This window comes from Ambystoma mexicanum, chromosome 2q (genome assembly GCF_040938575.1).
Source record: "Ambystoma mexicanum isolate Mex_15411 chromosome 2q, UKY_AmexF1_1, whole genome shotgun sequence".
In the NCBI taxonomy this organism is placed as follows: Eukaryota; Metazoa; Chordata; class Amphibia; order Caudata; family Ambystomatidae; genus Ambystoma; species Ambystoma mexicanum.
The window spans coordinates 718195518-718222058 of record NC_090924.1 but is presented as its reverse complement, the minus strand read 5'-3'; the positions used below and the strand labels follow the sequence as shown (position 1 = coordinate 718222058).

General features: G+C 42.3%; 1 protein-coding gene across 1 annotated transcript in view; it reads left to right on the top strand.

Annotated features, from left to right (window-relative positions):
- The window catches only part of PAXIP1 (PAX interacting protein 1), a 584896-nt gene that overhangs the window by 21364 nt on the left and 536991 nt on the right, over window positions 1-26541 (top strand). The window contains exon 2 of the mRNA XM_069647937.1: window positions 7917-8051. Coding sequence (XP_069504038.1) covers window positions 7917-8051 — 135 coding nt within the window. The remainder of the gene's footprint in view (window positions 1-7916; window positions 8052-26541) is intronic.

Sequence of the window (26541 nt, the reverse complement as noted above, 5' to 3'; positions counted from 1 at the left end):
TTGTAGGTTGTGTTGGCAGTCCATTGGTGCCTATTGTATAGGTGGTCAGTGACTCGTGCTTCGGGCGTGGAGCAGGGCACAATTAAACCCTTAACATGAGTCTTTATTTTTTTGCATTTTTAAGGCGCTCACTCAGCCCGTGGGCATCGAGGCGCTGTTACAGGAATTGTTTTGTTTTTTAGTTGCATAATTGTTTTTTTTTTGTGTTAGTTGCGTATTTATCACGTGCTTAAATACCCAGAGGGTTCTAAGCGCGGACCCGGTGATCGAACCTGTGTTGCTTCATGTCGTCTTGCTTCCAAGGTGAACACGTTGTCTCTTGAGCTATCCTACCGGGACAATCCTTGATTGATTCACTGATGGTAGATGGCAGGAATATTTGGGTTTGGCCGCGCAACCGAGATATGGGGTGATTGCGAGAGTCCTTGTTATGACTGCTTGCAGTTCGGGGCTTGCTCTGTCTAGAGATGAGCAAGGCTGCAGAGCGGCAAGGGGCAAGATCTTCTCGGCACGTGCTGCGAGTGGTAGGAGGAAAGGGGAAGGGTCGGTTTGGGTAGGCGGCTGGTTCTGAGCCTCAAATAGCGGTTCTTCGTGCTGCAGAGGGGGGTTGGTGGTGTTGGAGCAGTTCGGTTGCAGGGTGGAGGAGGCCATGGGGTGGTGGGCTGCGCTGGATTGGTTTGTGTGCCCTTGTTGAATGTACTGAGTGGTGTTATGAAGGGTGAGGGCATGCAGAGGTGGATCAGAGTGGATGGCGAGGGTTGGGAAGTGTTGCTTTGCAACCGCAAGATAACTAGGAAGTCAGATACCAATGGTTGGTCGCAGGGTTTACCTTGGAAGTAGTATATTGGTGCCTCGGACGCAGTATTCTACAATTTGCCAACCCTGGATTATGGCACTGGTGCATGCGTCACACGGTGGAGATCAGCAGAGACATTCTCCGGCCTTAAATATCGGCCTTGACTTGCGGCCGGCTCTGCCATCTTGCAGATTTTTGCATCTTGATAAAATGTTGGTAGCACAATCGGAGCTGTGCAGGGAGCCCAGCAGGGCATTGTGGTCCTCTGTTTCATTTGATGTTACGGCAGCCGCAATATTACTCTATGCAACCTCATGGTTTCTACTGCTGCTTACCGAAGGCTGTTGGCAGACAAAGTACCTCTGGGGCTAATATGTACTGGAATCAAAGCTATAGTTGCTTCTCATTTGAAAGTTAGTGTTGGTTGCTATGTATTGGCACCTCTTTGTGCATCAGACAGCTCACATTGAGCAAAGTCACATTGCAGAAAGAGGTGTCCGCAGAAAGAAAGATGTGGCAGTAAAGAGACGAACATATTAATGCAATAACATGTAATGGTAGAGTTATGATGTAGTAGCAAAGACAGGTAAAGACTTAACAGAAGTGTTTTATAATGGCGCAATCCCATAGGAAAATGCTCTGTGAATCACGCCCTAAATGAGAGGTAGCAGGAAGATTGACAAACTGACAAAATAATGTGCAAGAAATAAATGTGAACCACTGACCCCAATAAATATTGTCCAAGCCCTGTCATCTGTGGACCTCGCTGCAACCTTCTATTCAGTTGTCAAAAGTCCTGTTTTTAACAAACCTCCTGTTAAAATTAATAGAAAAAAATGGAATACCAAGCAACAATTTCGTCAGAAAGTGGTAGCCATCATGCAGTCTGGGCAGCTGTTTAGATAAGTAGCGTACCAGTCTTTATTATTTCCTGATATTGGGGAAATCCTTTGATGAAAAATGGTGAGAAACCGATAAGGAGGTGCCTTCCCTTTATTGCTCTCTACATTGCTGTATCAATCTGTTCAGACCATATGAATTGGCAGTACATGCCTCACAGAGGATTTCTAATATTGCATTCTGATCTGAAGACCTTCACCATACCGGAAAAGATGTTTTTTTTAAACAATGGGCACATAAAGTATGCTTACCACAAAAACATATTTTTCCAAATTAAAATGTATTTTTTTTTGTGCCTAAAAATGAAAAAAAGACGTTCTGACCCATATTCATACTTCTGCAGAAATATTGCTTCCAAAAAATAGGGCATACATAATTCCCACATCACAATATCTGGAGGCCTGAGCGACCATAACACTGTAGTTATATGAAAAAAGGCATTCAGTTCTTCAGACTGACTTATATTTCACAATAAGCAACTGCAAAACTCTAGTATCTTTCACAGGTATAATTGTTGGAGGAGTAATCTAACTCCTGAAGATAAATTCATGTGTTTCAGATGTTCAGAGACCAGTCTAACATTCCTAGGTGAAGCACAGCACCCTTCCCTTTTAAGGTGAGCTCTACCCTACTTCAATTTTGTCAACATTAACTCCCACCCTTTAAAATTCTAGATTGGAATTCTAGATTGGTCAATGGACCAATGAACACCCATACACCTGTACAAATCTTCTTTGCGAGGCCATCTGTATAGGTATGTCGGAAAGGACCAGGGCTCTCGCCACACAGTCAGCATTCAGAGCACCCAGGGCCCAACAACCCCTCCCCCGGCATACAAACGGAAAACTCAGCCAAGGGAAAGATGGGTCTGTTTATTTTCCATAACCGATGGGGATCATACAGGAACGACCGAATTCTCCTACAGTCGCAGCTCCTGAGCCTGTGTCAGGCTTTTGTTATCTTAGGACATCCCAAATCGGGGCTCTTCCCCAAAAACCTAAGAGCATGCGTGATTGGGGGGTGGAGTGGTATTATCTATGGCTGGCACATATAGATGTTATTTGACTGGCCCTTGCATGTCTGGTGGGTTTGCCTGAACATTCCCCAGAAACTATCTATTACATTGTTGCAGGATTACCATTGGCCCTTGCCCTCTGCCATCCAGCCCTGGATCTGTGTTCCCCGATTGGCTGGAGCTGATCTCCTTCCCCGGCCTGGGACCCCGCTCTGTTCCCAACGCCCCATGCACCTTCTCAAGGTGATGAGAAAGACTGTGTCCCCGTTGTTGCCATCAGTATTACCACCTGCCAGTGCCTGCAGGGTTGCAACATTGTAAAACACCTGTATCGCTTCATGTCTGTTTCACTGAGAACTGCTCCTCTTCCCACTATGAGTAAATGGCCATTGTTCGGTTCGGCTGCACCACTTGGGTGAAGACTGCAAAATTTAGCTTTTTGGTCTGCAATTAGTGCAGATTTATTCTGCTTTTCTGCAGCTGGCTCCTTGTCTCTGAGGCTTAGGAGTGTTCTGCTCGTCTCTGACCTTGGCTGCGAACCCTGGCCTGGTGCTTCGTGCAGCATAATTCTGCTTTTCTTTGCCTTTCGTCCCGGGGCCTGTGGCTTCATGTAATTCTGCTATAGTTATGCTATAATTGCTAAATGTCTATATTGTGCTGTTCTGTTTAGAGGTTAGTAATATTGTGGCTCTTCCAGGTCCCTTATACGATCCTGTAGTTCCATATGGTTAGTTGCAATAAGCGTCTGCAAGCTTGCTCTGCTTCTCTTGTTGTCTTGTGTTTGGCTAATGAGAGAAAATAATAAAGGCTTTCGACAGTATGTATATGTGTCTGGCCTCTATCTACAGGACTGTGTAACCATGTTCTTCGTGAGTGCACATGTATGTCTGTGTAACGTCGTGCATGGTTGCGAGTTTGCTTCATGGCTAACGTTACTATGTTGTGGTGTCTCTAATGACGTCAGCACAGTTAGATATTTATCGTTAGTCAATCATGTCCAGCGAGGTACCTGGATCCATGATCAGTGTTGGGGCACCTGGATCCATGATGACGTTAGCTGGATAATGTTTGAATGGCTGTCTGAGAGAATATCTGTTTGCATATGTATTTGTCACTGGTCCTCCTGGGGGCTTTCCAAACAGCGACTAGCATCTTCCATCTTCGGGCTGTCATGTTTATAGGGGTCAAGAGGGCATTCCAGGGACCCTCTCTTCACACCCCTGGTAAGTGTTTGTATTTCATTAACCAGGAAGGATAGTCATTATCCCACTAACGCCTGAAAACGTACTGATATTTAAGGCTTGTGTTGATCTAGGGGCTTTGTAGTAGAATTGTCCATTTCCTCCTCATTCCAAGTAGGACATTGTTACAGTCGGCTCTTGGCATCATAAGTGGTGACTACAGTATGTGAGATTACTACTCTAGTCTGTCTAGCATATAGTAAACACTATTCCCTGCCTTCTTCTGCAAGTCATGTGCAGTTGATACTAATCATAGTGAAGAAACTGTGACGGGGAGGGGCTTTGCAGTGAAGCTATGTTTTGATGCAGAGTATTAACCTAACCTTTTAAGGGAGTACAGCACTGTGTTTTACATGTATGTGAATACCCACTGATGCTGCTACCAGTTACCCGTCCTTTTAGTCCCTGAAATATCTGTTTTGTTGTATTGAGGCACTGCAAACTCAAATATGGAACACCAGGGGTCACTCCCATTTGCACGCATCTGTTTCCAATTTGTCAAGTACTCACCATGTGATAGCTCTACAGGAAACCTGGCTTACCATCTGCCCACTTTGGGATGGATATGACATCATATTGCTCCCAGCACTCCCTAGTGGTGGCAGACCTTCTTCTGGTCTTCTTGTGGGGGTGCACAGTGCCAGTGGTTTTAGCATTAAGCCTTGGTCAAATGTTGGGGCCCAAATTCAGCTAGTTCAGATCACCAGTCATACTGAAGAATTAGCATTAGTTAGCATTAGTTAACATTTATCGAATTACTGCCATAATGTCTGATGACATATTCTATGATGGTTTAGCCACGATTTTAGATTTGATATTGGTAAACCATACAATTATTCATACAATCATTGTGGGTGATCTTAATATGGACTGCCGGAACTTGTCTAGTGCCACCCATAATGCTCAGAGATGGATCAAGACCATGCAAGATCGTAATTTTTATATGCTCAATGGTTCTGTGGAAGGAGACTTGCCCTCCAACTATACATGGCATCGTGGGAGGAGCACAAGTACTATTGATTTTATATATATATATGAGTCCCCACCTGTTCCAAAAGGTACAAAAATGTGTCATCAGTGATCACCCTCATAGTGACCACAGACTACCAGTTGCACATATCGGCGTGGAATTTTGAAAAAACCTGAGACAAATTGGTTCTGCAAGCAGAGGCGACAGTAAATTCAGCAAGAAGTCGTGTCTGGTGGAATCCAGTTAAATTATCCACCTTTAAAAATATAGTGGAATATAATGTACTGCAATGTAATATTGAGCAATACTCTGATCTTCTGAAACCTTTCATGCAGACTATTACTATTCCATGTCATAATCGGATTTGACAAACACACACTTTTGATATAGAAACTCAACGGGTTAAAGCAGAGTACAAAAAACTCAAGAAAAAACTAGCATTCTCAAAGAACTCCTTATGTTGGCAGCATTTAAAAACCGCTAAATGCCGTTATAAGAACTGGTTAAGGAGCAGGAAAGCAGCACAATTTCAGCATGACAATGAAACAATGCAAACTGCCATGTCTAATAAAAACTCTGTCATGTGGCAATTGCTGAATCATCAAAGATGTCCTCTCCAGGGAGACGCACAAATTAATGGCATCCATGAATCAGCCTGGGTTGCCCACTTTTCTTCTTTATATGCCGACCCAGCTTTTGACAAAATAGTGTATACACCCACATCCTGTTCTTTATGGCACCTACAGATGTCTGAAGAATAAATTTGTGCTATTGTTATGCAGGCTAGTTCCTCTAGGGCGATGGGTCCGGATGGGCTTTCAAATTTTATGTTTAAAGCCCACCCAGATGAGTGGGCACACATTCTATATATCATCTTTCAGGACATATTAACAACACGTTTTATCCCCCTATCTTGGAAAACCTCAATAATCATTCCTATTTTCAAGAAGGGGGATCGCAGTGTGCCCGCCAACTATCGGCCCATCGCCCTATTAGATGCACCGGGGAACATTTTTACCAAACTGATTCTTTCTGAATGCAATGCCTGGACCTTACAATCTGAGCACCGTGATCCTCACCAGACAGGATTTGTTGCAGGCATGTGTACATCGATAAATTGGTTTGCTCTAAACTCTATTAAAATGCAATGTCACATGCTTAAACAGCAGGTGTTTTTCGCCTTTGTCGATCTTAACGCTGCCTTGGACTCGTAAGCCGGTTGCTCCTGCTATCAAAGCTTCGTAAAGATCGTTGCCATGTGACATTGTATGATATCATCCATTCGCTACACTCCCAAACCTCCATTTGAGTGCGTCTCTCTCACTGGATGGTGTACTTACAGACCAGATGAACACCTCACAGGGCCTAAAACAAGGATGCCTATTAGCTTCAGCCATCTTCAATTACTTCATTCAAGATGTCAGATTTGCCTTGACTGAGGTAATGTCGGATTCACCCAAACTTAACAATTAACCTATCCAAACACTTATGTATGCGGGTGACTTAGTGCTCATCTCAAACACACAACTAGGATTGCAACGCCTTTTGGATGCATTTTTTATTTTTACCCAGAAAAATGAGTTGAAAATTAACATAACTAAAACACAAATTGTCGCATATTCGCCCAGGCGCCTTGGTCCTTAATCATATGTTTGGACCTTCAATCAATCTCCCATAAAAATGGTGCCTCAATACACATATCTAGGTATATTTTTTGAGGGCCTTTATCATGCAACAGGCCACTTAGCACGACTAGAAACGAGGCTCACCTCATTCATTTCGCAAGTCAATATCATTATGTACAAATATAGGAAATTCTCTATTATGCCTGCATGGCATTTCTGGAATATGAAAACAATTCCAGCTCTCTTATATGGCCTAGAAACATTAAATGTCAATTCACCCTTTCAATTTGCAAAATGGGAAGCAAAATACTGGTGGCTTATATTACATCTTACGAATTGCATCCCTGTTGCCTGGATAAGGTATGAATTAGGCTTAGTTTCCATGCAGGCTATGTACAATTGGCGTCTCTGTTCATTTTTTAGGAAATGTCTGGTTTCGACCACTCTAAAGGTTTTGTTGGAAACTCTTTCAAAACACATTTTTTCGTCTAACCAATCATGGCTCTCGAAGGTCTATCACGTGCTAAACTCGGCAGATATTTCACTAGAGTTATTACAGAATCCAGATAAAGCCAAATTAAAATGGTTGGAGTCTGATTGGATTAACCCTAGAAGATTGTGTCTTTTATATTATGACAAAGAGGGGTTGTCGCTTTCCACATAAAAAAATTACAAACATTACCATCATATTTAATTCGGTGTCCCTCACTTAAACTTAGTAATGGTATTCTAAGACTCCGTTTTTATCTCTGGCTTACCAAGGACTTGTTAGCAAAACGGAAACTTGAGTACAACTGACAACTTCTGCCGTTTTTGCCTAGTGATGGACACTCGTGAAACATTAGTTCATTTTATCACGGAATGTACCGCTTTACGATCTGTACGAGAAACCCACTACGCAAGACATTGCAAATATCTAGGCTTAACATCCCAAAAGTTGTGCTGGTCCCTAATTTTGGGTTCTGGTTATTTACCCTTACAAATTGCAACTGTAAACGTTTTATTATGTTTGAACCTGGATATTTCAAGAAGCTAAGGATATTATTGTTGTCCAACTCATGATTAATTATGTATTAATACCACCCTTTCCATGATTGTATTATATGCTTGAATATCTATTCTTAGCAATTTTAATGTTACAATTGAGAAAAGGCACTAATGAGTTTGTTTGGTGTGTTATGTATTGTCGCACGATGATATTTATTATTGAAAGTTATTGTAAATATGTTAAATGTGAATATTCTGATTTTATATTCAATAATTTCACGTATAAATGTAATGTATTTTGTATTTGAAAGGTTGATTTAGTTCAGCTAATACAAATAAAAAAAAAAACTCAAATATTAAATAAATAGCTTGTTTTGTACAGGTGATTCAACTGCTGAAAGCAGGAAAAGCTAAGGAAGTTTCCTACAATGCACTGGCAACACATATTATTGCTGAAGATGGGGATAATCCTGAGGTTGGGGAGGCTCGTGAGGTTTTTGATCTCCCTGTGGTCAAAGTAAGTAGTGAAAGTGATAATATTCCTCATCAACAAAATGCATGTTGTGTAATATATATGTGGCAAAATAAGTTGGGTATTTGCTTTATTGTGAATTCTTTTATTTCTTAAACCCTAAAAGTAAATTGCGCTTAGAAGATTTGTTCTGCTTGCACTGGCTAATTTCCTTGATCCATTTTAGTGATGGGAAAGATTAATTTGTAAGATTTACTTTTTTTTGTATTTTTTTTATAGGTTTTGATGCACAAGATACTTAGATTAACTGTTTAATTTGCTGATTGGACTTCGGTGTAAACTGCTTATTCAGGAAGTTTGCAGCTGATTATTAGTCCTAAAAATCTTTATCTAGTTAGTAAGATTTACTTAAAGGCCAAATGACATATGCTACCTATTTTAAATATTCCATGAACACTTTTGTACTAGTGGTCATTGACATACACTAAAGCTACTACTTTTATCGGCCTTTTATCGGCCTGGCCTTCGCTCTCCGCACCTCTTCTGTTGCATCTACTACCGCCTCTTCTCTTTCTAAGCTCAAATGCCTGATTCCTAACTGCCTTCTCCGTTTCTCGTTGCGATTGAATGTTCTCGTTGACTTATGAAAGATACTCTTTGAAGTATCTTTCATTCCTTCAAGAATCCGCTTCTTGGATTGACCTTACTCTCAGCTTTGCTAAGGCAGTTGCAGGGAGTTTTGAAAGGTGTTCCAAAGGACCACAAATGTGGTAATATTGTTGCACTTTCTTCTGTCCATTCGTCATACATCTGAATTAACATTGCTTAAAGGATAGTTCCGGGACTTTTTTTTTATTGTCCCTACGGGTCGGCCATGTGTTTGTAAGCATAAATCGGTAGATCGTAGGAAACTTTCCTATGGACCTTACCCGACTTTTCGCCCATTATCGCACTCGAAATCAGCCTCCATTTTGTGATAATCCTATCATTCCGCCGCATCGACCTGGCTCACCTGCCTTTGCGGCACTAAATCAAATCCCCCGCCCCTGAAACAGACTTTATCAAAACATTCATATTCCCCGCCTCTATCCGTGACGTGACTGAGCTGCGTAGGCAAACGCGCCCAGGCGTCTTCTACGCGACTCCACACAGACCCCGGAAATCAACACAGATCAGCTCACAATACAGCGCACCACAATTCGGAATATGAAACTGTACTTTGAAATCAAACCGCAAGATTGTAAATGTGGTAAAGTACATTTATTTGACATCAAATGTTTAGAGAATATTCAGCGATTTGCATTTTTATTTGCTCATGTTCCAAAAAGTTCGTATTGAGGAACGCGATGGTCCTTTGCTGTACACAGGGTCTTAGAGCATCTCACAATACAGCACCACAATTCGGAATGTGAAACCGTGGTTTAAAAGCAAACGGCAAGATTGTACATTTGGCAAAGTACGTTTATTGGACATCAAATGTTTAGAGAATATTCAGCGATTTGCATTTTTCTTTGCTCTCGATCCAAATTAGTTCGTCTTGAGGCAAGCGATGTTCGTGTGCAGTACACAGGGTGTTGGTTTACGATAAAAATAAGCTCTTCTGTCGCACTGATAATCGCATGGCTGTTCCAACAACGAGGCACTAGGCCACCACAACGGTAGGTATGTTGCATCTAACCGTTAGTACGGCGTAAGGGCATACTTGTACTTGGCGATCGTCCCATAAAATGGTCAGGGTGGTAACGTTGTTCACGCGGAGAAGCAACTGGCGGCTGTAGAAGCCGTCCGCCGGTGTCTGGTACTCGTGACACAGACAGTAGTGAATGATGTACCTAAAAACATAAACAATGAAATTAGTCTCACCATCAGATCCTTATTAAAATTATTCATTTCATAGCGAGGACAGCGCTACTGGGTGTACACAAGTGTTTAAAGGCGTGGCGAGGCATGGAGGGGGGGGGAGTGGAGTACAAGGTAAGTAGCATAAAATAATAAATAAATAGGGCCAGCTGGTGGCAAGTGCAAGGTAAGTGCAGAACAAGTGCTGGGAAGGGGGGGCTGTAGGATACTGAGACAGTCCCCCAGTGCAGGGGTTGACAGGGAGGCAGTGCAGGTGGAGAGTGGAAGGGCCCAGGACCGAGGTCGCAGACAGTGGACCAGTTGTAGCAGGGGAGAGGGAGAGAGAAAGCAGAAGCAAAGAGGAAGGTTTTGAGGTGCTTCAGTAAAAGCAGATGTTTCTCCTCCAGATAGTGCGCGGTAGAAAACACTATGCCACATAGAACGAACAAGTACAACTGAACCCGTCTTTAAAGCCACTGTATAGTAATGAAATTGCGGTATAAACTCATCAAAAGTTACTTACATTATATTTGCATTTTCCATTGTGTCTCTGTGTAGGGCAGACCCGAAACACCACTCCTTCTTTGCCGACGTTACTTCTTCTAATGAACGTGGCTCATCGTTTCGTTTCTGAAATTTTATTCATTATCTTTTCTTAGTCTTTCAGGATGGTCCCGGCCTGTCAAGGTCAAATCACAATAGAACCTTATATTGGGTCGTGGGCCGTTCCGCCACCCGAGCAAAACATCAAAGCAGCTGACCTTCACTTTGAGCGAGCACACATTTCTAGTTAGCTCCAGTTAGTGTAAGGGCATCTTGTCTGCGTGCCTTTTTTTTTATTGTCCCTATGGGTCGGCCATGTGTTTGTAATACGGAAACATTCTATAATTTTTGTAAAAATGATTTATATTACTGTTTGGTTTAATTGCAATGGGCCTGCAACATGAGGAGACTCGAGAGAACAGACAATCGAATTACAATCATTTAAACCGTGATGTGTATTTCTCAATGAGCTCTGCTTTAGGTGGACATGGAACAGAGGCAATGTTGGGTGGCAATGCAGTTGTCCCCTGCATAGGTTCGTTCACCACTCCATGTATGTGCCTATCGAGGACATCTACGATAAGTCTCTCAATAAACTCATATTGCATATCCTCAAACACTGGTTTGATCACCCATTGTTTACTTCTTTTAGTGAAGGCCTTATTGTAGCGAAGCGTCCCTAAAGTTCCGGTCGTCCTACTTTGTTGACGGCCAACATTATGGTTATGTGCCAAGACCGCTAGAAGAGTCCGATTTATCATGCCTTCCATGCCAAAATGCAATCTTTTGGGCCTGTACTTGAGGCACATATTGTGGAACACCTCCAAATCTCCTGTGTGGCAGAATTCCGTGAGTCCCCTCAAAGCTTTTGTTATAGTTTTATCAAATACAATCTTTTCAATGGCCTTGTGAGTGGGTGATGAAGGAATCAACCACTTCTTCTTCCGTGCCTCCTCTGTGGATAAATGGCCATGTTCACATTTGTGGAAATGCTCATTTGTCGACCATCGATGTACGTTGCTACAGTGCAACATTACTGACCGCCATTTTTCCAGTAGAATTTCCAACGACCCTTCACATGTTTTTGAGCTCCACCAAAGATGGTTGCTGATTGACTTGGACCACTGTGAAATACCTTGCATATCTTTTTTTTTTCCTGCAGCCGACAATTTTTTATTGATTGATTTTGCAAGATGCCAAACGTCAAATTGGTGATTTATATTTTTGTACTGTTCTCTCATTGTCTTGGCAATTGAAACGTGTCTGTCCGTGGCTATCAGGTCGATCACCATTCCCCGCGATTGTAGTTCTTGCAATGATGCTACAAAGCCAAATTTCTCCATGGCCACTGAGGATGTACTTTGTGACACCTGCACGACCACCGAACTCACAATTTTCTTACTTTCCATGTCCTGAAAGTGGTAGGTGCAGTACTTGGCTGAAAATCCTGGACTGTCGCATTGTCCATCACCGGCTAGCCTGAAGCGTTTGCCCGCGAATGTACTTTCCATTGACATTTTTTCCATTCTCCAAGCTTCGCTGATGGCTGGAAATAGATAATCGGTTTGGTATTTGTAGAACTGACTTTTCGCAATGAAATGGATTCCCACAAACTGAAAGAAATACTGTAACTTTTTAAAACTTGAACCACTAAAAAGTGCGGCCGCTGCACAAAGTAGATTGCCTGCTGGCAGTTGCCCCAGCATGGGTTGTGCAGACCATGCGAACGGATGATATTGTGTACAGGTGGCATGTATTTTAAGGTTAGTGCCTCGAATTGCACGAGTCACATTAATCAATGGCTCCCCACATACTTCCCCACCAACCCAATGCCCACATTTCATCATCATAATAATATCCATCAAACCGCTATCGAATACAATGAATTTGGCCTCTTTCCTTATACTGTCACTCTGCATCCCAGCTGGTTCGGCCTGTAACGTTGAGGACATGTCACTCGCATGAAAGGTACAATCTCTGATATCGTCTTCCGCTATGCTGAGTGATATTGATGGTGTTTCATTGTCGTCCACTTCATTCTCTTCCATTGCAACATCTGTTCCTTGTCCGGAGATGGGAGAAAAAAACAATGTCTTCAACTTTCGCGTGCTCTTATTTTTTGCGGGTGTGGATTCTGTGAATTGATCTACGACTGCATCCAAACTACCAGGAGGACATTCACTATCAATGGCTGGTGGTGGTATAGCTCCGTTGTCAATCACTTCATATTCTTCCCATTGGCACGATGCATCTCCAGTCTCAAGTCCCTGCCAAAAGGTTTGACAAGCAACATCTCTCGTTCGCTTCACTGTCTGTGTAGATCTAGTTCTTACACCCACTCGCAACTAGAGGACAGATTAGAAAAGGGATGTTCAGTTTAAACACAACTTACAGTATTGAACTATTGACAGTGAAAGACAACATAATATAGTGAACAGGACACTAACCTTCTTTTGCTTTCTTTTCTTTGAAACTTTCTTTCCTCGAACTTCAACATCAGGACGCTGTTGCTCCGACTCGTGTGTGCATGTCTCCACTTCCTCTCGCGCTGCAACGACTATACTTTCATGATAAGCACATCCATCACTCACTGAGGCTCCATCGACTCGCTGAAACATAGAACTTTCATTAGTATGTATAATAATATTGAAAACACAAAATGTACTTGGGGACCAATACCCATACGTACATCTCAATAGCAAAACACGAATGAACGCATTGTGTAGAACATTCAAACGACAATAGTTCACGCATTGTTGATCTAGTTAGATTGAACTGTCAAGATCCATACCTCGGGCTCCGCATAGACTTCCATTGATGATATTATTGAAGATGAGGCTTCAGCAACTCCCTGAAACACAGTAATTGCATTAGTATGGTTTTGTATTTTGTTTAAAAGAACATAAACTTTCTGCAGGCGTCAACGGCTCATCTAAATAGACCTGCACAAATGATCAGTTGTCTAAAATAAATAATGGATATCTAAATATGATTCGATTTGCTCCATCGTTGGAAGTGTCACCACCCAGAGATCTGCATCAACTATTAGGGGTGATGTTCTTGTTGAAGAAGCTCCGTCAGCTCCCTGAAACATAGTACTTGCGTTAATAAAGAAGGAAGTATAGCGGATGTAATCACGTCATTTGATCTCGCATGATTGATCTGTCAGTATCCATACCTCGAAATGCATAAGAACATCAAGGGACGCTGTAACTGCGGTGCACACTTCTGCAAGCTGTTGCGCCGACCCGTAACTGCACGCTCCCCCTTCCTCTTGGACTAATGCTCCATCGACTCCCTGAAACATAGGACTTTCATTAGTAATGAACACAATATTGAAAAAAGAAGACACATAGGAGGGCGACGACAGAAGGACATACCAATGGCTAAAAACGAAAGAAACATTGTGTGTAACAATCACGCTACAAGAATGCAAGATCTGATGATCTCCATCGATGGAACTGTCCGGAAACGTACCTCGAGCATCTGAGTGACATCTACGGTTGTCGTCAATGCGTTGGACTCCTCAGCATCTCCCTGAAAGACAGTACTTGCATTATTTTGGATAACAATAATTATAACTGAAAACAAAGACTAGAGGACGAGTACTGTGGTGTACCATTAGGTAAAATAATTACACGATCAATTAAAACTATTGATTTACATGCCTAAAACAAGTCAGTGTCAGAATAGCTAAGTAAGATTACCCGATAGGCGCTTGAAGTGGCTGATGACTGCAATAACGACACGGATGGAGAATCTTCAGCCTTCATATTGAGTGGATACATAAATGGGGAAATTATTGTTAGCTAATGCTACACACTACCGCAATGCCGAGAGATAAATACGTAAACTTGACTCACCAGTGGAGGGATGTGGACGAATAGAGTGGGAATAGCGGTTGAGAGCAATTTTCGCCTCGCTCGCGGTGTTTTCGTCCTTATTAGCAATGATGTGGAGTACATGTCTGGGCTAAAGTGCCTGTTGCAGATGCGGTATCGATCACCCCTCTTGTCCGCAAAGACTTCTAGGACTCTACTTTCTATCTCAGAGGCTGGATATCCGCAATATCGGACCCATTCTCTTATCTGATCTATTGTCTTAGGGAAAACATGCATTATAGTACCTTCAGATTTGTTATGGGTCTTCGAAGGGCAACCGCCAATGGAACAGGCAGGCATTATGGAAAGTTCTGAAAAGTAAAGATCAACAATTCTCTATGAATACCAATGTGTTAAAACATTAAATGACACATAAAAGGTTCAATGCAAGGTCCGTTTTGGTTCTTGGAACTATACATGTTATTCACATGCGGATAAGTATTTCAATAACTTTCAAAAAATAGAAAAAGTAATTTGACTAAACTCAGAACATGTGACTAGTTCCTTGCATGTACTGTCGTGAACGAAAAGAAAACATGGATGCAATTTGATGACTACTAGCAAATAGATATAAATTAAAAAATTGGACGCAAAATGATTATGGTACATGGACTTACCTTGACGAACAAACAGTTAGATGCAGGGATCAGAGTAGTTTCTTGTCGTAGAACAGGGAGCTGTTCACAGGTTGCAAACTGACGAGTTTGCTCAAAGTGGTCACGGAAGTTCACAGAGACGAAGAGCAGATAACCAGCACCTTCACGGGTTGACTAGCAAAGCGCAAAGAAGTTCTCATTAGAAATATGAAGTGGGTTATAAAGAATTCGAAACAGGGGTGTGTTTGTGAATGAATGACGTGTATATGTCGTGGCATTATGCGGTCTGCAGGGGGCCGTCCAGCGTGAGGGGGGATGCTTGGCAGGAGACACGGGGTCTGGAGGTAGACATGGGAACAACAACCCATGCTCTATAGACCACTTTGAAGTGTACATGGTCTTTGGCACCTCTTGGCCTTTATCGCTCCCTGACAGCTCCACTTGCCAGCACAAGTACCCCGGTGCGAACTGCCTTTGATAGGGCGGGGGGTGGATCGGGGCGGTGGTCGTGCAGACAAGACACAGGAAGACTCGTGAATGGAGACACACTTATGTGGATTGCAGGGGGCCGTCCAGCGTGAGGGGGGATGCTTGGCAGGAGACACGGGGTCTGGAGGTAGACATGGGAACAACAACCCATGCTCTATAGACCACTTTGAAGTGTACATGGTCTTTGGCACCTCTTGGCCTTTATCGCTCCCTGACAGCTCCACTTGCCAGCACAAGTACCCCGGTGCGAACTGCCTTTGATAGGGCGGGGGGTGGATCGGGGCGGTGGTCGTGCAGACAAGACCCGTTTGCCGCAGGGCCTCACCAAGGAGAGGCCATCTAACTGAATGTAAGAGGATGGCTGCAGGATCTACTACATGGAATGCAGGGGGGTGAGTTTATAAATACCTCACCCTCCCAGGAGAATATACACTAGATTCATTTAAAAAATCAAAACAACCATTGTTAAAATATATGTTGGGCTTTATTTTAGATTTTAATTAAACATAAATAATAAACATTACACATTGTAAAGTTGAGGTTGCAGCACATCGAGGGAAAATCCACGGTATTGTCCACTGTCACTGGGGAAATGTTGTCTAATGGCAAGTACCGCACAGGCAGGTATTACTCTCCGAACGCGGTGTCCGAGCCTCCCGTGAAGCCACCAAGTGAAGCAACGATAGGCCACCAGCCTGTACCACCTGTGAAAAAAAAGATGCAAACTGTATTAAACTGACCAAACTTTCTTATCAATGTCGATTCAGGTAACACATGTCATTTTTCTTAGAAAAAAATTATATCTAGAAAATGCACTATATGGAACCAATTTACATGCGTTCGAATGATATGTAAATGTAATTTTATATGTGGGAGACGACCATGAAATAGTGGTGGCATCACTGACATCACAAACAGAGTATACTTACTCGTTACTCGGATTACGCGGACGAACAGTGCCACGAAGTTCGTGCATAAGCACCATCATCATCCTCAACACTGTCCGTGAGAGGCAGGCTTCCCTGAACTCTGGCAGCTCGGTGATGCATTGCGGACTTTGCTCGCCTTCCTGCAGACTTTGCTCGCTTTCCGAAATGTAGGCCAAGCACCCGGAATTTTCACGGCAGCAGCAGTTCTCCTCCTCAGTTGGCATTAGCTCGCACCGATTGCACGTGCACCAGGTGGAGACGCCGTCCATGCGACATGGTCCAGGCTCTTCATCCGTTGACTGGTCCTCCCAACTGCCGTCAGAATCCCCATCGTTTTCGCGTGCTTGCCTTTCCAGTAGTTCCTCCTCGGTGTACTCGGGCTCGTACATATACGGCATTATTGTGGCCATTGTGCGGTAAAGATAGTAAAATAATTTACAGAGATGGTACAGGTGTTCACACGGGCTACAAGCGGCGAAGGTAGCTGACCAGAGCACTGAAACGAGTCACAGAATACTCAAAGTAACACAGAGAGAGGAATGGAATCGAAAATCTGCTGCTGTGTGTTGTGAAACGGTCTGTTTATACTTATTGGGGAAAGAGGCGTCCTGCCATTTCCATGGCAACACGTCAATAGCTGAGGCGCAGCGATTGTTGACACGAGACGTGCTTGAAATGGGCAGTACGCGTCTGCTGATGTCAGGCTCAGGGGCGGGGGATTTGATTTAGTGCCGCAAAGGCAGGTGAGCCAGGTCGATGCGGCGGAATGATAGGATTATCACAAAATGGAGGCTGATTTCGAGTGCGATAATGGGCGAAAAGTCGGGTAAGGTCCATAGGAAAGTTTCCTACGATCTACCGATTTATGCTTACAAACACATGGCCGACCCGTAGGGACAATAAAAAAAAAGTCCCGGAACTATCCTTTAATTACTGGTGTCCCTCCCCAGCCTAATTTGTACATTGTTTAATATTTCTGCTCGCACTTCTGATCCGTTTGATAGTAGTTCACTGCATCAGACCTGGGCTACTTTTGTCCATGTTAAGATTGACAAGTTACACTTTTTTTCTTTCTCCACTACAAGCAGTGCACTGCAACACGTGTTGCTCCATGTTTTCTACTTTCAGTCAATGGACTAACATTTATTTTCCAATGGTCCTGTGTTAGTTCCCACACGGGTACATCCAATAACATTGTAATTGGGTTACATCACTCCATAGTCTAATGCAGGCCCAAAGGAATTCTCTTCAGACAACTCCGTTATGAATCACAAAATATTTTATTTACTGTAATTCATTGTGGATCATTTTCATTACATCAGCATTCCAAGTTATCACATAACTTACTTAATTATGTGGATATCACAAACAATAGTGTACATAAACATTTTCTTAAAGACAAAATTGTTTTCATAATTATGTCAGTATGAACTCCTTACATCCATGTCTCATTCAACATACTTCCACTTCTACTCTCGCACGCAACATGTTTCATTCATCTCATACTCCATAATACTTTTTGTGGAAATTGTTCAGGGGAACACTTAGTATATCCACTGTCTTCTAGAACACAAATAAAGTCGCCATCACTTAGTATGGCTTCATACAGTGTCTTATTTGACACGTCTGCTGTTTTAGTCGACCTCTTGGGGGCGGGAGGGTCGTTCACTTGTTTGTTTTCTATCCCACCTTTTTTTTCACTTCCTTTGTGGGTTTTTATTAGTTTCCAGGTGCACCCAAGGAAATGACAATCATAAGGTATTGATTACCCACTTTCAACTCGCATTATTTAAATGCTGTTAATTACTGGCACTTTTTGATTGTGCATAGGAGACTAATTCCCTGAAGCTTAATTAGGCACTTTCACGATTGCATTGCTCACACTCACCTGCTGTGAGTCTTGTTTACACACCAATGGTTTGGGCGTGGTTTGCTTGACTGAAGCCTTCGTGCTTTTCACTCATTCGATGTTCCCACCAGCACACCTTGGTGCATATTGTTGCCACTCTGACCTTTTTTAACAGCAATGTTTCCGGTTTTTCACCAGCGCTTTTTGTCTGGGTCCAAAATCTTTAAAAAATGATAAGCAATGACAGATGTGTAGTGAAGAAGGCTCTTGACATCCTTAATCAATCACTTCCCTTCTACACACCCATTCGGCCCTACAGTGTCGAAGTCTATTCTCTTTTTTTCAAAGGCAGCAGGTGCCCATACATTAAATATCTTTTCGAATTCGACCGCCCCAAACCTATGCTCATCCCCTTCATTGTGTCAACCAGCCTGGCATTGTGGCCACTGCCATACAGTATCACTTTCCATTGCACACTTATTTTTAATTTTAATTACTCAGTGGGGGCATGCATAGGGTAATGCTTTTCCTATCTCCTGGTCATGTCTTTAACAACTGCTGTTTGATTTCAGTTAATCCCACGATGGCACTCTGCTCGCCTCTAAGCAGGACTCTCAGTTCAGCGCTCAGTTTTTTTCTGCTTGTGCCACCTTCTGTTAGGGCGAAGTCCAGACAGCTAACAGCGGTATTCCATTTCGCGTGCTGTCGTCCTATACTTCCTTTTGGAAATCTTCCTGCTGAAAACACAAACTGTGTATGCCGAGCTTGTTCTGCATGAGCTTTTCTTCCCACATCATTACACAGGAGCCCTCCTAACCAGTCTACGCGGTTGCTCGTCTATCACGGCTCCTCACGATACAGAGACTTGCTTACTCAGTTTGATTGCCATGCTTACCATCCATTTTTAACCAGCCCTTTCTTAGGTCTTTTTCTTTTAACTGCTTCTGCTTCGTGTCCTTAACTTCTATTGCATCTATATTGTATTTGCTTCCTTTGTGTATTCTGCAAGGTGTCACTTCATATGCCTCCAGCTGCTTCCTCTTTGTATTTTCAACTCCTACTGCAGATACATTTTGCTTTCTTTGTGAAAAGCGTCACTGCATATGCCTCGTACGCCTCCATCCCAGTATTCCACCACCTGTTTTTTTTTTTTTTTTTACAAAAATGAAAGAAGCACATTTCTTATCTCTTCTCCGGTGGAAATATATCTCGGGGATAATCTGCTGGATAGCACATAGTCTTATGTCACCACTCTTCTGCCCGCTCATTAAGGCCCATCACTGCACTTTTTGTGAGGTAGATTAATTTGTTTTCTTTACAAATCAGTCTTCTTTTGTCCATATTCCCATCACTTCCCAGTTTTATTTGGTATAGTATGGTCCATCTGAAATCTTCAGCCTTATGTATATATTTAAAAAAAATGACTCACCCAAGGTGCTCTGTATGCTATTTTTCATGCAACTTTAAAAAAATGACTCACCCAAGGTGCTCTGTATGCTATTCTTCATGCAACTTTTATGTTCTGTTATCTGAGTTTTTTTATTTTCCGCTTTCTTCCCTATATAGATTTTCTCACAGGGGTACCATATGGCGTAAATCACCTTTGCTGAGTTGCAATTTGTTAAAGTATGTCGTATCCACATTCTTCAAAGACCTATGTTAACCTCCATACTCCTTTTAGTCTGTCCACTTTAATGGTCAGGTCCAGATAGTTAATTGCACTCCGGTTCACTGAATGCGTGAATTTTAAATGGCCATCTTGCTGGTTAATCCACTTGAAAAAGTTAGCTGCTTCACCTTCATTCCCTGTCCAAATGATCAAGATGGCATCTATATACCCCCGCCACAGGCGTCAAAGCTTCTTGAAAGGTTTGTTGTCTACATAGATACCTTTTCCCTAAATAAATTAATTAAATAAATAAAAAAAATCCATGTATAGATTGGCAACATTTGGGGCCAATGTTGCCACCATTGCAGTCCCTTGAGTTTGCTTATAATAGTTGCCATTGAAATTAAAGTAATTCTCCATCAGTGCAGTTTTGGTGTCCAGTGTAGTCTGCCTCAATCGTTCTTCTATTACTGCGAGGGATAGGGCTTGTGGGATGACCGCACCACATCTAGACTAATAATTATCTCTTGACTTTGATCAAACCTCAACCCTTCAACTTCTTTAATTATCTGTGTCGTATCCTTCACATAGGATGTCATGTTTTTGACCAGGGGTTGTAGAAAAAAGTCGTCAAATTTGGAAGCTCTAACACTGAATCGATGCCAGAAACTATTGGGCGACCTTGATGCTTAACCTGAGTTTTATGTATTTTAGGGAGTATATAGAACTGGGGCATCCTTGGTTTGTCCATTATTAGGAAATCTGCTTCTTTATCGGTAATCCAGCCTCTTTCTAGTGCTTTTCCTACTTTAAAACTGATTAATTTGCTTACTTTTTCGTGGGGTCCACTTCCATTCTTTGATAACTGTTGTTATCTAACAATTGTCTTTCACATTCCTATGTGTAATGCACTCTATCTTGTACCACTGTGGCTCCTCCTTTGTCTGCTTTGCGTACTACGATGTTAATATTTTCAAAGAGGGATTTAATTGTGGCTCTTTCAGTATTACTAATATTATGGTACCAGCCTTCATTGACACTTTTATTTTCTAGCTTTTCAAGGTAATTTAGAACTTGATTTTTAATGACTCCAGCTCCGGCTTTGTAGAGAAGGGATAAATTTTTATTTGTTCCGTAAACCGCTGTCGCTCCCCTTCTCTACCATCTCCTTGTCCATAAAATATTGTTTGAGGTGAATTTGTCGCATCAAGTCAGAACATTTTTGTCTAAACGAAAATATATTGTGTTTATTGCTATTCACGAAAACCTAGAGCTCTCTCTAGGCCTGTTAATTCATTGCTGGTTAACTCATGCGTTGACAGATTCACCACAGTGCTCACATGCTTCTCGTTATCCTTGGCTCCATCTCACAGTTCTCTGGGCCCCGGTCTAAAAAAATGTCCTGCATGGCCTCTTCTGTTTAACATTAGATCTATTTCTTGTTTCAGTGCCATCTCTGAGAGCCTCTTCATTTTCACTGGCCATCCCCTACTGATTTCACCCCCCTCACTCTCCTCAGTCATTCCTACCCCGGTTTCTTTGATTGTTGCTCTATCGCCATTTGCTGGCCTTCTGAGTTGCAATCTTCAGTTGATTATAGGAGTGTAATTTAGATGCAAGTTTGAACAAAACTGTACTTAAACGTTTGCATAACCTAGCCTTTTTTAACATGTAGAGTTTGTATGCTCAGTTAGGTAGAGTTACATGGGCGTGTTTTCTAAAAACTATTACTACGTATCGATGTGGGTATGTAAAGGTAATCGTGGAGCTGAAGAGCATTGCAAGGGAATGGGAAAAGGGCGGAAAAAACTAAGCGCTTGCTTAATTCTCAAACTGGTATTGTCTCTAAGCGTTCTGGAGTACATTGATTTCATTTCAGGGCAAATAACTGAATTGATTTCATAAAGAGAAGTTCAAAAACATGTATACATAGCTCATTTAGGTATTTGTAGGAGGGAAAGAGACCAGATTTAATGAAATGTGCTCTTGTGCCATCGATTATGTAAATTACAATTTCAAAATGTGCTAGTGCAGCCAAATCAGGTTTGATATAAAGTGGCTGAGTCTCTTTGCCTTGATCTCAGAATGTATACATGTGCCATCACAAGGGCAACTATCCCCCCTTCTGCAAAATTGCTTTTGCATTTTCCCTCCTATTCTGAAGTTGTGTTTTCCTCTTATTAGTGCTCCAGATAAGATTTGTAAGTGTGGATATTTTACTCCACTCCCTCTTTTTTTAAAGTTGGGAGTAAAATGATTTTTTAGGAAGTAAAAGTGTAAGTCCAATTCCCAATGGACGTATTTTATATGTCAGTAAAAATGCTTTTACTGAAAAATGGAAATGTTTTTGTAATAATTATTTCTTTGCACCTAGTTACTCCTGCACATAAAAAGTTGAAGGTTTACTTCTTCCCTCCGCGCAGAAATAAGGTTCTTCTGTTACTACATGCACTACTGGTCCAAACATACCCATGAAGCTTTGTAGCTGAAAGCTATTTTTTGTTGAGTGTTTTTACTCCCAATTATTTTGGGCAGTATTTGCCTATTTTTAGGGAATAAAAGTGTTCAATATACCCCTTACCTGTAAGGCTGCCTCTCATATTTGTGCATTTCTATTCCTGCACACCCTTGAATCAAACCAGACCAGAAATGTAATCACTTGGTACATTTACATAAAATGTGTATATCCCCTGACTCTTGACCATGCCTCCAGCAGTTATTGGAAATGGGCAACTCAAACCAATTTTGCGATACCGTTCATGCAGGATCTTGGATTGTGTACGTTTTGACAATGGGGTTTATGACACACTGGCCAGCTATGAGCCCGGGACCAGCAAGGCAATTGGATCAATGTGTGAAGACAACCCTCCAGTATCGTTTTGCACCAACAGCTTGTTGGACACCAATGGTTAGAACCTCAAATAAGTGTGGACATATGATATCAACAACATCCATCTTGGACTAAGCTCAAATGGTTGACACTCATAATTGCACATGAAGCCCACTTTGATAACTGCAGCATTACACCATTGAGAAATTATTTTCTTCTATTTGTCACATGGTATGCAAGCCAGAAATCCATTTCGTGGTTAGAGGAATGCTGAAGTAACGTTGGACATTGCACCTTTATAAGCTTTGAGAAAACTGTATTGAAATAACTTCACAACCCTGACACTGCACTCGTCCCTACGTAGAGGCTGCAAAGCACATCGTTAGATTTCTAAAATATAACATGACTATTTTATTTTTTACTGGGGTCGACTTTAACACTCCTGGTACCTTACTTCGAGAATCTAAAATGTTCATTTAAATGTGCACATGGTCTGCTTTTTTTAGAATGCATTTCTCTGTAATGCTAGAAATGTGGATTGTTTTCAGTGAATGGGTTTCCATTATGTCTAATTTATGTTATTTTTTTAGATAAAGTGATCATTCTGTGCATATGCTTTCTCCAGTCAATTAAGTTTAAACTGAAAAAAACTATTTTCTTAAGAACTCTGCAGTGTTTCTTTGCTTCTAATTTAACTCTACACCATATATGTAGTCTGTGTGACTTGAAATCTCTGCTTCGTTTTTCCAGGTAGTCCAATAAGATATCTGTGCGTGGGGCGGATTACAGATGGCTTGACCAAAGCGGTCGTTTACCTACACTGCAAGGGGATGATGCGTGGGGGTGGTGGTATGTGTATAGTCCCTGGTTACTCTCCAAAACCTCCACCTTAAGGCAGCAGACAGTCGCACAAAGAATCCCTACAAACCACCTCCCAAATCAAGGGAGCCTAAAGTGCTCTCTCGGCAGGCTGAATGTGCCAAGGAAGAAACTCAACCGCTTCCTTTTAAGCAAAGTCCATATCAAACACACAATACTGTTAAAGCTGATACTGTTGCAACCTAACTTGTGGTAGAGAGGATGTTCTTTCAAGCCCTTAGTTTCTCCCAGACATTGACGCTGTGAAGAGGAGTTTGTTTTAAGAGAAGATTTTAAAGGCAAGTGGAAGTTGCAGCTGAGGTGCAGGAGACTGTTTTGGGCTAGGCAAGGGAGAACTGGGGATGGATACAGTCAAAGGGGGTCCTGCCCTGAATAGGGACCTGGGAGGTGGGGAATGAGATCTAGAGGCTGATGACAATCTGGAGGTGGTTGGGGACCAGCAGCAGACGTGTGATGAATTTTAGTAGGATGTGGCGCGCAGGGTGGTGACAGGAAAATGTGGCCGCTGAAGGTTGAGATCCAGTGATTTCTAAATTGTTGATTTGAAATCCTACAGGAGGCTGTGGGCATGAAATTGAGACCAATGATTTGGAGAAAGGAGATCAGTGATAGTGTGGAGAAGGCTGAGAAAGATCTGGATGAACCTACTGGGGGTGGTGATGGTTGAGAAGGATGATGGAGAGTATCAGGAGGTGAATGATGGCACGTTTGAAGAGGTTGGTGGTTGGTGGAGGCAGTAAGCAGAAGCAGGAGGGTGGCAAAAAGGGTCCTGAAGGTTGCAATATGTGAGAAGGTGATCTTGAGGGGATCGGTTCGAGATTTGGAGAAAGCAGAGCGAGTCAGTGACGGAGAGGCATGCAGGGGAGTGCTAGAGAGAATATTTTGTCCCACCCACTGTACTTCTCACCAAAAAAGTGCAGGTTAGGTTAAGTTCACTGAGTCTGATCTGTTGGTTCCCAGCTCCTTCGTGGCAGTTTTCTTATTTGCATGCTCTCCTGCTTTAGAAAGCTTTTCTTTTTTTTTTTTTTAGGCATAAGTTTATTTAAACTCTTGTCAATTACTTCCATACAAACCATCAACAATTCCAAAAGATCCAATAAAATGAGTGTGCTTGCAGCAGAGTTTTCATCAAAGTCCTGTGTCAGAAGCAAATCCACAAGGAAAGTGTAATAGAAGAAAAGAGAAGTAAGGCAGATCGCAAGACACTGGGGAGAAGGCGAGAACGAAGGCGAGGGAGTGAAAGGATAATTCCTTTCGTTCTAAACTTCCAGTCTCTCAGAGTGATTTCCAAGTATTTCACAAGTGACATCCCTCCCTTTTGTATAAAGCTTCCCACCAGGCGTCTGTATCCGTTCCTCATACGTTCATAAAGCAGCACTGTTCTTGGAGACCTTTGTTTTTGGCAAAAGGAGTAGGTGCTTTAGGCTCTCCTGGGCTAAGTAACACAGGTGGCAACAATCATCCTGTACCCCTTCTCCGTATGGAAGGGTTACCTTTTTGTGCGTAAAATGTTTAAACAAAATCTAAGGAATACATCTCTATATTTCACATTGGGGGATCTCTTCGGGTAATGGGTTGTCAGAAGCTGCAGGGATTCCTGAGAGGGTAGGTACTTTTGAATTTGCTCTTTTTCATTCTGTTTCCCGCCAGTCATCTCCCCATAGGATTTTTCTTACCAGTAGTGTCTTTACACAGCAATTGAGTAGACGCCCCCAGGTTTAATAGGATCCTTTGACATTGGATTGACCATACGTTTAGTATACGGTCTTGGCTTGCAGCTTCGTTTACAACCAGTATGTAAAATTGAGGTGGACAAGTAGGGAGACTTATCATTCTGAATAGTTGAAGTGAGTTCCAAACCACTCTTAAATAGAGTGAAAGAAGGCCCACTTTGTGCCTAATTTTCGCCTTAGGCACCCATGATGGAGGTCTCCGTACCCTTTTCCAGAAGTAAGCTTCCAGAGCTTCCAAAGTTTCCCAGGGGAGTCTCAGGCATGCTTCTGCTGCATAACTAGACTTCTACCCTTTGATTGTAGAACTTGATGATTGGAACTTCAAGCGAAAAATGAAAAATGAAGCGAAATGAAGCTAAAACTTGAAGTACTTGTGCTTAATCACCATAGCCTGCGCTGTTAGATTTTCTTTTAAGCTTTTAGCCCAAGGGGCATCACAGGCACTGGCGCTTATTGTTACTCCCAGATAGTTTGTAGTTTCAACTGGCCTGATCCGGTTTTCATTCAGCCACCAGCGTCACATTTTTCTTTTCCTCTTTCAAATTCTCCAGAATTATAATTTCTGACTTTTTTGCATTAATCTGTAAGTAATTTCCAAGGACGTAAGTTTGCAGAAGGTCAAGCTTTCTCTGGAGGCTGAAAGGTGTAGGATGTAGCTGCACTAGATCGTCTGTGTATAGGAGCCACCCCACAGCTGTTTAATGTATCCTTGGAGGAAAGGAGCACCATTAGATGGTATCTCTTTCAGTTCTTCGATGAAGAATTTAAATAATGCTGGAGAAGTTGTAGGTTCTCAGTTTCTCTGCAAGTGGTAACTGAATTTTGTGTCAGATCGTCTTACATATATCTTCTAAGACAGGAATCTGCAACTCTGGACTCTCCAGATGTTTTGGACTAGAACTCCCGTTAAGCCATGTCAGTGTAGTCCGTGGAGAGTGATTATAGGTGTTGACCAAAACATGGAGAGCCGCAGGTCGCAGACCCCAGATCTAATGTATCGCCTAGGTGTTTGCTTCCATGTTTCTCCTGTCATGCTTTTGACTCACCAATGTTGCATAGGAACAGATGTGAGCCAGCAAAAAGACACTCCTCAGAGATGAAGAATGCGTTGGAAATAAAAGTGGGTTTGGACTGTTGCGACATGACTGGAACAGAGTTTTTCTTAGAGCACATTGTGTAGAGACAGCAGGAGCTTGGACGGCTGCTACGCAGTGTAATATCACAGGCTAGGGAGAGATGAGGAACAATCAGTAATTTACTTGCCTACAGTCCTTCCACCAACCAGGTGCTTGGGGTTTTCACCGGACAACAATATGCTGATGGTAGATGATATTGCGAGGTGAATGGTCAGAGAGACA